Source organism: Typopeltis vanoorti, chromosome 3, assembly GCF_054136105.1.
Source record: "Typopeltis vanoorti isolate ZY-2024b chromosome 3, IOZ_Tvanoo_1.0, whole genome shotgun sequence".
Taxonomy (NCBI): domain Eukaryota; kingdom Metazoa; phylum Arthropoda; class Arachnida; order Uropygi; family Thelyphonidae; genus Typopeltis; species Typopeltis vanoorti.
Window position 1 is genome coordinate 76,042,135 of NC_143551.1, and position 18,476 is coordinate 76,060,610.

Genomic DNA, 18,476 nt, shown 5'->3' on the forward strand with positions numbered 1-18,476 from the left:
AACTTCAGAGCTGGGTTTTCAAACTACAGTTGAACTTTGTTATAGTGAGAACCATGGGACCGATAAACCATTACTCACTTTATAACCATTACTCACTGACGAGTTAAATCTACCACCTATTTTTTTAATTCTCAGTGATGATAAAAATCAGGTTAGAAAAGTATTAGAAAGTAAAAATAATATAGTTACATACCTAGATATTATTTTCCCATAATTTTAAAACCATACACTTAATACTAAACACAGTTTATTTCTCTGTAATCAAAAACAATACTAATGAATAGTAAACATGATTTAAATTGGTCTTTTAAAAAACTGACGTAAGAATGTTATGTAAATTTTTTAATTGATCCAGCTAACTGCTGTTACATACAAAATCGTCGCATCCAAATTCTTTGGCATTTTCTGTTTGAGCCTTCAAGAATGGACCATCTATTGAGAATCTAGCACTTCTTTGTGTAGTAAACCATTGAAGCATTCGTCAATGCTTCATCGAAGTTTGCAAGCACATACTTTCTAAATTTTTTTGTCTCAGTTATGTTGTTTCCCAGTGCTAATATGTAAACATCTTTATTTTTCCACAATGTCAATACTGTTGAAGAGGATGAAGAAAATATTTTACACACCTCAACATTTTTCTTGCCATGTTCTAACTCAATAATTTTGACTTTCACAAACTGAGAGATACTTTCTTTCATTAGATATGTTTCCAATGGAAGGGTTCGTTTTAAATGATTTTACAGGCATTGCAGTATTTGAGTAAAGTGGGGGAGCAGGGCTGGAGGATAGACACTGGAGAGGTAGGTAGTGAGAGATTGGTGCCCAAGAACAAGATTAGATTATTATTACAGGCGACTGCAGGGAGTCCTTAGACTCATCGAGGGAGGCCCTCGATGAGTCTAACATCATGTCCACACAACCATATGACATTCTCACAGTATCATACCTTGCCTTGAACTCACTCACCGTCATAGTACCCACAACAAACTCTGGCAGATTATTCCACTCATTTATACTCTAAAAGTAAAGAACCCAGCTCTAATACTTTTGTTAACCACACTCTTGCCCAGCTCCCACCACCAGTCCTGATCTCAAAAATATCCTCTGAATTAATCCTATAAAAACCCTTTAGCAATTTGAATGTCTCAATCATATCTCCCCTTTTCCACCTATCAACTAATTTCTGCAACCCACAAATCTTCAACCTGTTCTCATAAGGTTCATTCCATAGACCTGCTATCATCTTGGTCACTCGCCTCTGGATCCGCTACACCTCCTCCCCATCAAAAAGAAACCTAGGTGACCAAATCTGGGCACAGTAGTCGAGATGAGGTCTTATCAAGGCTCATTACAGAGGTAAAATAACTTGCTTGTCTCTGCTCGTCAAAGTATTTTTCAACAACCAAGTGAGTTGATGATCTGATTTAGCCACTTTTGCAATGTGCCCCCTAAACTTCATCTCCCTATCCACCAACACTCCCAAGTCCCTGGCCTCATCAATCTCCTGGAGTACAGTCCCACCAATGTGGTATACTGCTGCTAATCTTTTCACCCCAAAATGCATAACTTACTTTTTGTCACATTAAATTGACATCCATTCTCCTTAACCCAGAACTCCAATCTATCCAAGTCGTCCTGCAAGATTTTGACATCCTCTGCATTCACTATTGCCCTACCCAACTTTGCATCATCAGCGAACAAATGAACTGTTCCTCTTAGATCCTTCCCTATATCGTTAATGAACAAATTAAACAGCAGTGGTCCAAGAACAGAACCCTGCAGCACACCACTAGTCACAGGCCGTCTTTTGGACTCTACTCCTGAATAAACTACTCTCTGATATCTCTCCATCAACCACCCACCTATCCATCTCACCAACCCTATATCCATTCCCATATGTTGTAGTTTACGGATTAGAATTCCATGTGGTATCCTGTCAAATGCCTTAGCCAGGTCCTATCACTGTAAACCCATTACCCTTATCCAGTTCAGCCGTCACTGTGTTATAAAACTTGAGCAAGTTACTGAGGCATGATCTACCCTTCACAAAGCCATGCTGTCCCCCGTACAGTATCTCATTTTCATCAATCCATTCCTGTATTTTTCCCTTGACTACTTTCTCCAAGACCTTCACAACGACTCCTGATATGCTGATTGGTCGGTAATTTGGAACAATAGTCTTGGATCCTCCTTTATGCAGTGGAACTATTTTCCCCTCTTTCCACACCTTCAGGACTAAACTAGACCCAAGACTCAGATTAAACAACATGGTCAAGGGCACTGATAATTCTTTAGCCGCTTCACGTAAGACCCGTGCCAGTATACCATCCAATACCACAGAGGTATTCACATTAAGGTTCTGTAATAGACCATTCACCTCAACTTCATTCATCACAATTCCCGTATAAACTAATGGTTCCTTCATTTTTTCAATGTCACCATCTGGATGATATACTCTTGCAAAGTGCTTGCTCAGTAATTCTACTATATCGACTGATTCAGTAACCTCCTTACCATCGTCATTCCTTAAAATCATTCTGCTGTATACAGTTTTTTTTTTTTTTTTTTTTTTGCTTGCAGCATATTGAAAGAACTGTTTGGGATTGTCTTTATCTTGCATAGCTAATTTCCTTTCATAATCCGTTTTTTTTTCTTTTTTTACCACACTTGTTACCCTTCTGGCCTGCACTTTATACCATTCGTGTGCCTGCAGGTCACCCCTTTCTTTAAATTCCCTCCACAGTTTTTTTTTTTTTTTTTTTTTTTTTTTTTTTTTACAGCTCAAGCTTAATGGTGTTATTCATCCATTTTACCCCTACTTGTTTTACTATTCGGACCCTAGGTATACAATCAGCCATAACCTCCTGTAAATGCTCCTTGACCATTTCCCATGCTCTATCGACATCCAGCCCTTGCAGTTTTTACATGCCATGGCACTGAACCAAGCAATCTCCTAAGCTTGTCATACCTGCCTGCACGGTAATTCCACATATACCCTGTCTCAATCAAAAATTCCACACCTTTAGTTACCTCCCAGGTCAAGACCTTATGATCACTCTCACCAATAGGTGGCAACATGGTCATATTCATTACAGTCAAATTCTCAGATGCTATTACCAGGTCAAGCACTCTCAAACCCCTAGTATTTTCAATTACATGCTGTCTCAGATAGTTATCCCTTGATAATTGAATAAAATCCAGTTCGTTCCTCACATGTGTCCTCTCCTCCTTCCAATCAATGTTACCATACTTGAAATCCCCCATAATAATTACCCTCCTTCCACTCATTGCTTCTATTTGCTTATGCATATTATCTCCACGATCTATTCCATCACCTGGTCTATAGCAGCACCCAACTGTATATTTTGTTCTGCCAGTCTCAATCTTACACCAAATAGCCTCAAATAAGCTATTTTCACTATCCTGCAATACAACTTCAATTCTCCTTTGCTGCAGTTCATCAGCTATCATCGATAACACTCCCCCCCCCCCCCAATTTTATTCTCTCTCTGTCCCTTCTAAATACACTATAACCTACACATTCTATCCCACTAACTACATCATCTTCCGTCAGCCATGTTTCACTAATGCCAATAACCTGTGGCATTAGTGATTAGGTTGTAAACTGACATATAATCTGATGCAGGTAATCTAAGTCACTCCTTTTATTTTGGTCTATTCCAAAATTGGGTAACTCAAGAACTACCTGAGCAATTAAGAATGTTTCCATAGTTACTAAAATTTGCACATTATATCCATGTAGTACGCTTGTTATAAAAGTGAGCAATTGTATGGGAATGTGTGTGTGAATTAAAATCATTATGGCCTTTTGCTCATTACAGCCATGATCTTGTTATTTCTGTGCTCATTACAACAAAGTTCAACTGTATTTAAAAACTCTCTTAACTCGATTCTGGAACCCACTGAAAGCTTAATACCCTCAAGCCCCCGCTTTTTAAAAAAAATTATCCTTACTATTTTCCAGTGGATCAAAGTTTCGACCACTTAACAAATATCATTTTCAAAAAAGAAGCATATTTTTGTGAAATAAGAAAATTTCGCTGCTGCTAATTTATACTGCTATACCACCATGTGCCACACAAATAAATCAACCTTGTATAATAAAATTTTAATAATACTTATTGATGAATATAAAAAACATACAATATATACAATGGCTTTGATCACGATGTAGCTGTCATTGTCGAATACTAGCACATCCTGGGCATATATGCAAGGAATCATGAATAAATAAATCACAGTCAAGACAGAAGAGCTGATAACAACGATTGCATTGATATACCTGTGAGAGATTAATACATTATAGTTTAATAAATAAATAAATAACATTGAGACAAAAGTAAACTTTATCTTATTGGTGTATTTGCTATAAAGTTTATCTATAATAAATACTATATATAAAGACCTTCTGCAGCTTGTTGCAGAGAGAGTAGATGTTTAAAGTATTGTTCCTTATGCTCTAATTTTTGAAGGATAAATGTATATATATATCATGTCTGTATTTATAGAATGATTTTTTTTCTAGTTATTACAATCATGAAATGCTGGTCTTCAGCGCATTAATAATGTGGGTGGGATAAGAATAACATCATCCAGGATCAATTCATACTTAAATAAGGAACCTCTAGTTGTTGTTGTTTTTTTAATTAAGAAAAAAAAATGCTTTTCTTAATTGCAAATCTCTGTGTAGCGTTGCACAAGAGCAATACAAATTTGCACACAGATTTGCATAAGAGCAATACCCACTATATGTCTATGAAAATCCATTCACAATAAATAGATTCTCTCATTCAAAAAAAAAATTTTTTCTTTCTTTTAGACAATAAATGTGCCTTAGCATATAGACAATGGTTTATTATTCACTATTTTGTGTTTAATTCAACTATTTACAATTTGACCAAAATGTAGTGATTTTTTAAAGCCTAGGCTTTCACTTCCTTACCTAATTGTTTAGGTATTAATAAATCATGTTCTTAACCTAAACCAATGTACTCTGACACCAAATGTCTACAGACATGACATTAGTGCTGCCTGTAAGCATTTGGTGTTATCATCTGAAAACAATTCAAAAATTAACCCAAGCATATTGCTAAAAGAAGAAGTAGAGAAATTATGGCAATTACTGATCACGAATATAAGAAAAATGTTGGATGTCACTGCCAGGATGAACTTGTAGCTCTGATCAGAATGTAGTGATTTTTTAAAGCCTAGGCTTTCACTTCCTTACCTAAACCAATGTACTCTGACACCAAATGTCTACAGACAGGACATTAGTGCTGTCTGTAGACATTTGGTGTTATCATTTGAAAACAATTCCAAAAATTAACCCAAGCATATTGCTAAAAGAAGAAGTAGAGAAATTAGTAATTGCCATAATTCCATAATGGCAATTACTGTTCACGAATATAAGAAAAATGTTGGATGTCACTGCCAGGATGAACTTATAGCTCTGATCAACCATACAGTGAATAACACTTTTCCAGTGTGTTCAGTAATGATGTCTCATATGGAGGTGGAAGAGTTATTATTTCAGGAAACCTCCAGGAAGATTAACCTTTCTATCTCCAATTCATCTGAAAATCGAGACGTAAGCAGAAGAATTCATTATAAAATATTAATACCAGAAACAATGGCTATGAAACTTAGCTGAAAATTTTACAATAAAAATATTAAACATAAGTGTTTCTGGTATTAATATTTTATGACATCTATCTCCAAGGTTCTTCCATGCTGCAAAACAGGCCACACAATTTAACATAATACTGATCTCACAGCATTAGTTACTCTAGTAATTCCAAACAGCAATAATATGACTGAATGACCATTACTTAATGCTAAATATATGGATAAGGCATAATAAACTAAAGACATTAAAGAACTTTTGTAATTTGTATTATTAAAAAATAAAATAAATCTTTTCATGCTATTTATTCCTCAAAGGGAGTATGCAAGCAGAAGAAGCACTAACTTGTGCCAAAAAACTTGCAGTTGGCCTCTCACTTAGTAGTCACTGATAGTTGAGTTCAAGGCTACTGATGATTTTGAAGACTTTGGGATTAAAGTATGACAGACAACTTCGTTTTACTAAATGGCTTAAAATATTTAACAAAACATTATTAATATCATACATATTAATATATGTGTGTTAATTATAACATAACATATAGTTGTTGTTGTGGTTATTGCCTTTCAGCTGTTTAGTGGCAGCTATATATGATACCATCTAGGGAAATGACTCTGAGCAAGGTGGTTTCCCATTGCCTTCCTTGCTGTACTATATCCCATGACTGTACCCTGTGTGTGTTCACAGGGCTGATTTGCCTGCTTGCAGGATGAAAAAACCTCAGATAAATTGGTGGAAAACACCTTGCTGTTCACACCCAAGGCCAGCTAACTTGGCTATGGCTGAGGAAGATCCTTAAATTCCTCATGTCGTCGATGGGAATTGAACCTAGAACGCTCCTTCCCCAGGCATATGACTATAAAGCGCAAAGCCACCAGGCTAACTGCACAGACAACATATAGTAATAAATTGTTATTAATCATTATTAATATTTCAGTGCTAAATAAGATATTTACTTTCCCATACCCAATATATTAAAATAACATATGCTTTTTTTTTTTTGTGAAATTTGTTGTTTAGAGAGAGAGTGCTGTAGTAACTTCCATGACAACAGAATGGCAAAAGAAAGAGCATTATAAATTTGATTTGATTGTTGATTAGCAGAACTTTTCTAATTTTTTTTTTCTTTTTTCCAGCCAGGTTCTGTATCAGCTGATCTCTGACACAAACAATTAAGGTTTTCTGCATCCTGGGAACTCCAGTTTTTAATTCCATAACTCATTACTAATATCAATTAGGATCAGGAGCACAAAATCATGGCAACTGTTTGCCATACACTTGTCACACACACACACACACACAAGTCTAGAAATCATCAGTAGTAATGAACTACTAATAATGACAATGGTGGAGAGACCAGCTGTCTACTTATTTTCCAACAGTTAAGGCTAAAGGAGTTTTCCCCCCTCATCCCATATCCCTTTTGGGGTAAGAAAAAGAGAGGATTTATAAAATTTATTTTTGTGGTTTACAGAAAGTGGCCCAGTATGTTATGTAATTGTTTAGGATAGCTTTATTAAGTGTAGCAAATTTGCAAAAAAATCCAGAAATTTCATCATTATCATCAAATTCCTGATATATATACCTTCAAGGGATGTGCAGGATATGATACTAATGCATGAAAAACTTACACCATTTCTAACTTCCTATCTACAATTTTCCTCCAAATCAATCTGTCACCTGTCAAGACATTATCAGATCTTATATTTCTATCTTCTAAGGCACGTTTTACTGTATCAATCCACCTATATCTTGGTCTTCCTCTGGGTTTTTTTCCTGCCAACCCGGCAAACAACACTTGTTTTGATAATCTTTCCTCCCCCATTCTGCTTAAGTGACCATACCACCTGAGATTAGCTATGCTAACACATTCCTGGATGCTAACAATATTAAGTTCTTTCCTAATATCCTCGTTTTTAATATGACATTGCCACTGATGCCACCTGTTCACCCCTCTAATCTTTCTCAGGACTCTAATATCTGTGGTCTCTAGTCACTGGTCAAGTGTTTTATTTCTAACCTCTCAGATCCATAAGTTAAAATTGGTTTGAACACTGTCTTGTATATACAGCTAATTTACTGTTTTGATTAATCTCTCTCTTATTCCTTGAATGGATAATAAACTCCATCATATTTTTCATTTTTCATCAGAGCAAATAATATTACTATGTTGTGACAATATGGCATGTATAATTTGTGTGCATTCAATGTTGTAGTGACTTATAATGAAGATTACCAGGACATCTCTGAACCCATATTAACTAGTCACTGAGTTTAAGAAACTCTAAACAGTCAAATGGAATCCACAACCCAATTTCTTCAACAGAGAGAGAGAGAACATTTGCAAAAATGTATGTATCACAGTGGAATAAGGCTTCATGTTGTCAATCTAGAAAGTTCAGTTAGTCTGTGCTGCTGCTGATGATGATGATGGTTTGCAAAAGCCACATACAGGTATGTAGTAAGAATAGCTACCAGAATAGCTTATCATACTAGATTATAGTAGTGTTGAAGATGTACTGGGTTATCCAATTGAATTTTACTGCAGTGAATTCACAGGAACCAAACAAATAGTATGGTACAGTTAACAGTTTGCTGTACTGAATTCCTTTAGAATTTCTGCCCTCTCCTCTACTGAACACAGTAACCAAATATGACAATATTTGGTTACTGTGTCCAGACCAGACTGGCATTCATTTCTGGCTAAAGTTATCAGATAAACAGATTATCTAATATTCCGTGTTTATCGTGTTATTCTAAAGAATGAGAATTATTCTAGGTGTAATATTATGTAATGAGAATTATTCTGGGTGGAAAACTTAAGATGTGTCCACTGTAATAATCATGAGTGACTATATGAAATGCATAATGAATGTCAGTAATGCCACAGAACATTGATAATGCTCTTTTTTTTTCCTTTCATGTAACTCCCCCCCCCCCCCGAAATATAGTACTATGTGTGGGATAAGGATTTTTTTTGTATTTTTTAAACTTTTTATTGATTTTTTAAAAATAATCAGAAAACTCCTTGGCCTGCTCAACTAGCTGCTTTCATAATTTGATTTCTCCTTCCTCAGTATGGCCATCATTGTCCTAGCCAACTCTTTATACTACGCTTAAGCATGCCATCGCTCTTCTCACAATATCACATCCACACATTCTCTTCTTATGTAGCTCTTGCTTTAAAGTGTAATTCATCCATTTAACTGCTGTGCAATTTATTCTTCTAACTTTGGAGATGATATCAGATATAGCTTTTTTCACTTTTAATTACTTTCCATGTACTAGTGATTCCTCTATCATGTAGCTTTTCATGATGTTAAGAGAAATTCTGGTGCAAATGGCATTGGAGGATTGAAAATGGTCACTTATCATAATAAGCAATCACATTTCTGTTCGCTGTTGGTGGAGTGTGAAATGAAAGTGTGACATGGAAGTGAAAAGCAGCAGCAGGTTCCCTTTGAAGGTAACTGGATTTGACTAGCCAGCAAGGTGGAGTGTGAAATGAAAGTGTGACATGGAAGTGAAAAGCAGCAGCAGGTTCCCTTTGAAGGTAACTGGATTTGACTAGCCAGCAAAGTCAGCTCATAATGATCATTCAGCATTGGTCAATAAGTCGAACAAAGATCTGTTTACACATGAAGGAAGTGCTCAATCTGATGGGGGAATATAGATGGCAGAAAGTTCCTTTCAACGGGTCTCTATTATCTTTGAATGCCATAATAGAAAGTTCACTGGTGTACGAGTTATATACCTAGTCTAGCCATAAATATTGTTATAACTTGAGCAGTGCATAAACCTTAAATCTATCAGTAAATCGTTTACAGCTTTCAGCACACACAAACCAAAAGCATATAGCAGTACTCAATGTTCGAAATGTCCCCCTTTTGCCTTCATGCATGCCTGAAGTCAAAATGAGGCCATGCACAACATCCAATGGAAACTCTGCCACTGCTCACTCCAAATCTACCTTCAAGGCTGGCAATTCTGGGGTGTTGTTTCTTGCAGGCTACTCACTCAAGTTCTGACCACAATCTGAAGTCCAACAGGTTCAGAATGGGACTTTCAGAAGGCCAAATGTGGTCGGGCACATTCACCTCCAACCACTGTTGTGTAGTCCTCACCTTGTGTGCAGGGGCTGAGTCCTGTTGGAAGGTCCACTGCCTACCATGAAACAAGGTGTTGTTCAGGGGCGTACCACAGGCTCCAGCATGGTGTTGTCTCTTGATACCATGCTGGATACACTTTGGCAGAGGTTTTGACCCCTTTCTCACAAAAATGCAACTTGAATACCTCCTGATATGTTCCCCCCCCCCCCCACCAAACCATCACTGACACAGGGTGATGACCACTCTGAATCCTGGGTGCTATAGCAAGTACTGTGTGACCATCCGGGGGATATACCCAATTGTTTTGGCAATTAAACAACTCTTCAATGGTGAAAATCTTCTCATCTATGAAAAGAATATCTCTGTGTCTGTTGTTCACGTACTGCCAGAGAAAGGCCTTTGATTTTATCACCCTCTGTTGCATAAGTTGCACTGTTAGGAAGTGTCCAGCAGAACAACAATAGGCTCTCACCTTAGGTCATCAGTTAGTACACATGACATCATTCTCTGTGAAATGTTCTTTTCTCGCAACATCATTTTCTGCATTCCCAAAGGATTATGGTGAAGGTATGCAGGCCTTACAAGCTGTTTGCACACCCTAAAGCAGTCAACTTGTTCTTTGGCAGGCAGATACGTCTTCTTTATCATTATAATGATAAATAGTCTGATACACAAACATCCTAGATCCCGAGTGCTTTTAGCATATCGAAAATAATAGGTGGCTGCATTCCAACCTTGTGTATTGCTATTACAGCTAGTTCTCATAATCTCCACACTGCATGTTAATCAGTATAGCTAGACAACTTTCTCTACTGATAAACATGCGAATGTTTACTGCACACAGTACCACTAATGGAATTGGACTCGCACAATTCTGTGGGCAGCGCAGGGATGTGGAAGTTGTAACAGTACTTATGGCAAGACTGCATGTGTACACACACACACACACACACACACACACACACACACACACACACACACACACACACACACACACAGTCCTCTTCCTTATATCCTTAAGATTTATCGGTGTATGTGATTTCACAGTTCATTCTCTTCAGATGAATCCTAGTCTGTAGCATCACCCAACTACATATTTTATGTTGTTAATCTTTATCTCACAGTGAGCAGCCTGAATTCCATTTCCTACATTACTCATACTGCCATCATCATTAACTCCTCCCTGTTAACAGAGAACCTATGGAACACTCAAAAACAGGAATAGTCCTTTACATGCTGAGGGCATCTGATAAAATAAAAAATATACTTAAAAATATGGTATCGAACCATCTATATACTCATATTCAAGCTTCCCTTAGCCACTCTCCAAAAGATGAACTCTACCTATTATCAGTAGTAGTAGTACCTGAAATATACAGGCTTCATTATCAACATAATTGCCCATTAGAAACTGGGAAGATCAGCAAGAAAAAAAAAAAAAGAAAGAAAGAATATAGCTAACCTTTATAATAACAAACCAATACAGAACAAGTGGGTTAACAGAATACATTTGAAAAACTACATTTTTCAAATATCTTCTAAAAAAAACTTGAAAAACTGTTTCAGCATAGAGTTTCAAGAGTATTATTATTATTTTTTGTGTTTAAATATTTTTTTTTTTTTTTTTTTTAAGAAGCCAATTCAAAAAGTGAATGTCTGTTTTGGAAATCAGCACAAGCATTACAGAAGGGTCTTAATTTGAGGGGGGGGGGGGGAATGGCTTCCAGAAACTATCGAGCTAAATTAAGGTGGTATGGCCATTTAAATAGAATGGGTAAGGAAAGGTTAGCAAAACAAGTGTTTGATGCCAAGATGGCATCAAACACTTGTTTGCAGGGGAAACAAGTGTTTGATGAAGTCTTCCATCTTCATCAAACAAGTGTTTGATGAAGATGGAAGACCCAGAGGAAGACCAAGGTCTAGGTGGATTGATTCAGTCAGAAGTGTGCCTTAGAAGTGTGCCTTATCTTTATTATGACAATATTGAAGTGCTGACAAATATAAGAGACTAATTTGGAGGAAAATTGTGGACAGAAGATTAATAATAATGTAAATTTAATCATGTAGTTCTGTCACAGTAGCCTGAAAATCCCTTGAGGGTATATATCAGGAAATTTGTGATGATGATGATGATCATGATGCGAAACTATCAAGTTCTGAGAGACTATCTATCATACCCCCTACCATCCCCTCAATAAACAACAACAAAACTGATTACTTCTCACTGCACCCAGAGATGTACATGCAATCAAGTTATGAGTTTTTAGTATATCAAGCCCCATTTCTTTATTGTGCACCTTGTGATTTTTCAAACTGGAGAGTGCTGCAGTAATGGGAGATGAAATATAAGTAATATTTTATCAAATACAATCAAAACAAAATATTTTTTTCTCCCCTTTGCATTAATATCAATAAATATAATATAATAAAGTATAATAAAAAATATACTCAATAATGGTATCAAACCATCTATATACTCATATTCAAGCTTCCCTTAGCCACTCTCGAAAAGATGAACTCTACCTATTATCAGTACTTGAAATATACAGGCTTCATTATCAACATAATTGCCCATTAGCAACTGGGAAGATCAGTAACAACAGATAAAAAAATGGCTGTGGTGATACTTCTTAAAAAATTATGAATGAAATTTAAAACTGAATTCAAGGATTTAATTAAGAAGTAGTAAATAATAGTTTTAAATTTTAGTCACAAAGAAACATTTTTGTTTAATATAATTTGAGTTAACAAATGCTAGTAATATATTAATATTTATTAACAAAATTTTAAAATAATGATCTTAAAGAGAGAAAAGATTTTTAACTTTACTGAATAAAAATACAAACCATTCAAAATTATAAGAACTTAAAAAAAACTTACTGTTGAAGAACTGAAGCCACTCTGGCAACTGTAGCAATACCTAGTAATACATAAACAAAATCTTAGTACTGAACAATGATTGAAAAGTCCAGTACTTTTAAAGAAGGGAATGGAAAATTTCAATTTTCATGGGTGGGAGTGAGTCATAAAAAATAGAAAAAAAAATGATGAAAGAGAAACCTACCACAGTGAATACTAATATGATTATTAGCTAGAAATGTGTGACCCAATCTATCGAATCCAGTATGCTGCTGGTTTATTATTTGGCTAATTTCTCTCTTATTCCATATAAAGACAGCAAGTACCCTTGACTTTTGAACCTGATTTTACCATCATACTATTTCCCGCACATCCTTGAAATCTGCTTATTCACATATTGCTTATAAACCTTGTAATTGCATTTTGAAGAGCTTTTCTTCCGGCACCTCATCACATCATATTTTCACATTTACAAAATTTCAATTTGTAAATATCAAATGCATTGTTCAAATTCAAGTTTCTCTCGAATAACTTTAAATCTCCTCTCGAAAACGCCTGAATTTTGTTTACAAGAGTTCCTTAACTGGAAAGTTTTCCGCATAAGAGAAACTGTCTTTTTTTTTTTTTTTTTTTTTTGAAAACTCAAAAGGAGACTTTCTGAAAGAGGCTTGTCTTATTCCTTATATGTTTCCACAGAACTTTATGTCACCTTTTCTTTATATCTATATAGTGGTCAAAGACTTTCTCTAATCCTTTACTACCAGTATCCTTCAGGAGGGGGGGGGGACTATAGGCACAAACCCAAGTTGCATTTTACAATTTTCCAACTTGCTCACATCACTTTACTTGAAATTGCATACCATTCGAGGAGTTTATCTTTGTGTCTACTGTTGTATAACTATAGCTACTCCTTCCTTTTATCTTATGACTGTTGCTTGAATACAAAGTTATAGTTATTACTACTTGCTTAAAAATGGCATTCTTTTGTTCAAGATGCTATTTTCACCTACCCAGTTACTAATATTGCATAAATCTGAAATGTGCTCAATCTTAAAATGCTGTTCTCATGTTTGGGAGAATGCACCAATTCGCACTTCTTGTTGTGAGGAAGGTCCTTGATATTTTGCAGAGGAGGGTCTAGGCTGATCAGTGATACCTCTCAATGACTCACATCAACCATTATCTCACAGATGGCCCATTTCAACCTTATATCTCCTCTAATGATGAAATATTTCCACAGACACAGAACCAGCATCCATCCATCCATCCATCATCCTTCTGCTTTCTAATAAGCTTCTTGTTTTAACACAAATGGTAGAAATCCAACTTCAGAACTACCAAACCAACTTCTCTTTTTCCTCTTTCATTCCAAATGTCTCTACTTTATAGAACGGTCTTCCTTGCAAAGTATTCCCAACAATTACAACCTTCAGCTCTTCAGAAAAAAACATATCCATAGGTTCCTTCTCTCTTAACTCTTACCTTAATGTATGGGATTCATATACAAAAAATACATAAAAACATTAAATAAAATAAATAATAAAAAACATAATTTAGAAGTATCACACCTGTTTTTTTGCTTTTTTTTCATCTTGGTAACATTAATTATGACATCATATTTCTGTAATTCCTCTGATAGCTCTGTCTTTTTTCCAGAGATGCTTCTTATACTGATGATGATTATCTCCAGTTCTGATAACACTTTCAAAAAACTCACTGGCTTTTTTCATTGTTTGTTTGTCTATGAACAGAGCAGGATCCTTGTTTAACTGGACATTACCTCATCACATGACATTTCATTATATTATACTATAATGCTGCATTTGTGATTTAAATGAACATACAATCTAATTTTAGTCAGCTACATCTAAATTGCTCCATATCTGGTATTCAGTATCTAGGTTGATACCTACCAATAAGGTGCAGTCCCAGTTATCTGGCTTCTACTTCAAATTAGACAATTTTATATATTTATGTATTTATTATTTTTTTTTTTCATGTGAATCCTACCCATGAAAGGCAATAAACCTATCATACACAGTACCATGGGTGGTGCTAAGAACTTCTAGCCTCTAATAAGAAGTGGTGGTGGTCTCATACACCCTCTGTCCAAAAAGAAACCAAACTTTTGATAGAAAATAAAACACAGGCCAATTATAATTATTCAAATCATTTATTTCAATCAATATACTCTCCCTCAGCGTCGATACAGCATTTGGCACAGTCAATTAATTCGTTAAATGAGTTTTTTATATCGGTTTTTGGGATACTGTTGAGGGTTGTGGTTACAGCCGCTTGAACATTTTTCAATGGTGTCATATCGCTTTCCTTTCATCGGCAAATGAAGTTGGGGTAAGAGAAAGAAGTCACAGGGTACTAAATCAGGTGAATACAGCGAGTGATCCAACACACAAACTTGGTTTTTGCTCAAAAACTGTCTCACAATGAGATGGTGCATTATCATGCAAAAGTGACCAGCTGCCTGCATTACGATATTCATGCCATACGCGACGAATTCTCACTATCAATCGCTTCAAAACTTCGAGATAAAACTCACCATTGACCATTTGGCCAGGCAGAATGAATTCTTTGTGGATAATGCCATTGGAATTGTAGAAACAAATTAGCATTGTCTTTACTTTTGACTTCTCCAAGTGACTTTTTTACTCATATTCGTGGTGTTTTGACTCATACTCAAAACACAAAGTTTCATCACCAGTAACGATCGTTTCAAGGAAGTTTGAAACGAGTGGTTTTAATGAGGTCCTTTGAGTGTTCAATTTGATAAATTTTTTGATCATCAGTCAACTTGTGGGGAACAAATTGTGAATTCAATTTACGAAGGCCCAAACTCTCGGTCAAAATATTGTGCACAGTTGATTTTGGAATCCCATCTTCAATCAATCTCACAGATGATTTCGGGTTTTCTTTGTTGAAATCACGCACTTTTTGAATGTTAACTTCGCTCAGTCCAGTTTTTAGACGGCCTGACTTTTCATCATCCTCAAGCGCCTCACGACCACTTTGAAATCATTTAAACCACTTGTAAACTTGAGTACGGGATAAGCATTCATCACAGTATGCTTTTTGAAGCATTTGATGTGTTTTGGTAAAACTTTTACCAAATTTAACACAAAAAGTCAATCACAGCTCTGTTTGAAACTCATTTTCTGATTGTTCATCAAAACACACTGTCACTCTTGGCACTATAACTGGGCTTCTAACGAAACAAATGTCATAAACAGTTGACACAACACTGAAGGTTGCCGCTTTTGAAAACAAAAAGATACAACACGTGGCGGCACTAGTTTCTTCTATTTTCGAAAAGTTCGGATTCTTTTTGGATAGAGGGTATACTAGGTAACAAAAATTATCTGCCATCTAGACTTTCCATGCTCATGACAGGATATAAATTCATATCCTATTAGCTGGAGAGCAAGTGTGCTATCCACTCAGCAACCCAGAACAGGTAGCATGTTATTGTCAATGGGTATTAACAATTTGCCAACTTAGTAAATTGAGTGGACAGCAGTATATCTGCTATCTGTAGGAACAGATATGTGTGAATGTCTTTAAGATGTAGATGAATTTTGGTGAGCAGTGTAGGACCACTAAGCTGCTTACTGGAGGCTTAAAGTGGCTTGGAAAAGTTGCATGCTTAATCTTTAGAGCATGTTTCCAGATTATCTAATTCTTAGCCCACCGACAGAACTAATACTAAGCTACTATAAGAAAGAGAATGCCCTAGATCTACTTTCATCCTGGCACTTAGAGGTGTAAGCCAAGAAAATTCTGTTCCCTGTTTTCTTCAATTGTGTCAGTGATGAGTATCTTCATCTCTTTCAAGCCATATTTTCTACTCACATGGCACAATCACTGTTAATGCTATGAAATTCACTGATGATGACAGCCTCTACTAGAGCAGGCTTGTAGGAATTCCTCAGCCAAGCAGTCAACATTTTTCAGAATCAAGCCCAACACATTGATGTGGCAAAGTCGAGTACACTTTCTCTTGTCCCTCAGGCAGAGAAAACTGAAGATGTAGAACTTTGAGTTACCCTGCACAGTTATGTCCTTGCATTCTATCTCTATTCTGGAGCAGTGAAGATACCTTAGTGTTCTCTTCTTGCTGATAGGCCACTCCTCTTTTCCTTCTAGGATCTTTTTTCTGCTCTAAAAAGTCTCACTTAAACTCATCACTAGTACTTCATTCTAAATTATTTCCTTCTTCCTGGACTCTGCCATAGGTTAGTCTCAGGCAAAGTCTCTCTCTCTCTCTCTCTCTCCATACTGTCCCAGATGGATGTAGCTGTTTGCTGAACAGCCCATTCTTAGTTGCATCTTCCTCATAATCTGCCATTAGCATTTTCTATGCCAATGAAAACCAAGGAAGCCTTGAGATTTTATATCACAATAATAATATATTGATTTCTTTAATGGTTAATGCCTAGATTACATCTAACCAGATTAAAGAAATTTCTAAACATAATTCTTGCTGCCTCCAAATCAATGCCTCTTCTGGTCCCACATGTGGGATCATAGCATGTAACACTGTTTTCAGTGCAAAGTTAGGAATATAAAATTAAAAAAAAAAAAAATGTTTAACTTTTGTGGATGTGATTCACATAAAAAATCCGACATACCTCTGGATGGGTGCTTGATGGAAGGATGCTGATTATGACTGCCTCAGGTGAACAGAGGAGATGGAGTTGCTGCACCATTCAGTCGACGTAGCTGCATTACAAGAATCTAAACATGTTCTCTCACCACAATATTTAAATCCAGAATGCCTTCTGCCTCTGGATTTGAATATATAGATTTTAATTAATTAAGACAAGAATCAATGTTTTGCTAACTTGAGCTTACACAACTTGGGGAAGAAGTGATGATAAGAACAGCAGAGCAGGCTGTCAGAGTACAGAAATTTGGTTCATGTTTGCTCAATGTTGTTATTTCACATGGAGTATGTGTCAGAAGACATAATGTAACAGAGAATAAGTTAAAAAAATAAAAGTTGGATAAAAGCAGTAGAATTCCTCTATATGACTAAACATTAGAATGAAATATGTATATATTTCATTTTTACTTACCTTGTAAGTAAAAAAAAAAAAAGGGAGATAAATTAGTAATTATCGACATACAAGTTATGGGTACTGGGCAATGACTTACTACCACCTAACATCCGAAAGTTGCCTACCATGCTGAAAACCAGGTGTTAGGGCATTTACTTCAAGAAGAACATCACACTGTACCAATATTTACCTGTGCAACTGTAACCGTTAGAGGTATATGATGTCAGTGAAGTTATATAGACTTGCTAAGCTTTGGCTTCTCTTAGGTTGATTTCAAGATATTGTCTTTGTGTGTCTTGCATGGCACATTGGCACAAGGAAAGCTTACAGAGAATGACTTTTTGATTTCCCAGGTCTGAAGTTCAATAGTACAGAGTAGTATCTGGGACTTAGGCCTCTTCTTGTTCTACATGTGGGATCATAATACGTAACACTATTCAGAGCAGAGTTAAGAAAATAAAATAAGAATAAAAAAATTAATTTACAGCCTTTTGTGGTTGTGATTCACATAAAAAAGAAGTTATTCTATAGATTAATCAGAAAACAATTCCTGCTTTATGCAGTCTTTGTCACATCACCTTCTGTAGGTACTAATTATAATGAGCAGAAAGCATGCTAATTATGTGGCTCCTAGCCATGAAAGGTAATTTGTAAACCTACAGTACATTCGTACTGTGGATGAGCTAAGGATTTTTCCCCCCATTTTTATTTAATTATATATATATATTTGGTATTTTTACTTATTTTTTAAATAATCCAGAAATCCTACTCTAGAAACTAACCATGGAACAT

At 35.9% G+C, this 18,476-nt stretch overlaps 1 protein-coding gene across 1 annotated transcript in view; it reads right to left on the reverse strand.

Moving 5' to 3' along the window:
* Positions 1–4,129: 4,129 nt before the first annotated feature.
* The window catches only part of Ssl1 (general transcription factor IIH subunit 2 Ssl1), a 116,606-nt gene continuing 102,259 nt past the window's right edge, over positions 4,130–18,476 (reverse strand). Inside the window, exons 13-14 of the mRNA XM_090415723.1 lie at positions 12,634–12,673; positions 4,130–4,303 (exon numbers count right to left, since the gene is read on the reverse strand). Of these exons, the coding sequence (XP_090271849.1) occupies positions 4,199–4,303; positions 12,634–12,673 (145 nt within the window). The 3' untranslated portion in view covers positions 4,130–4,198. The remainder of the gene's footprint in view (positions 4,304–12,633; positions 12,674–18,476) is intronic.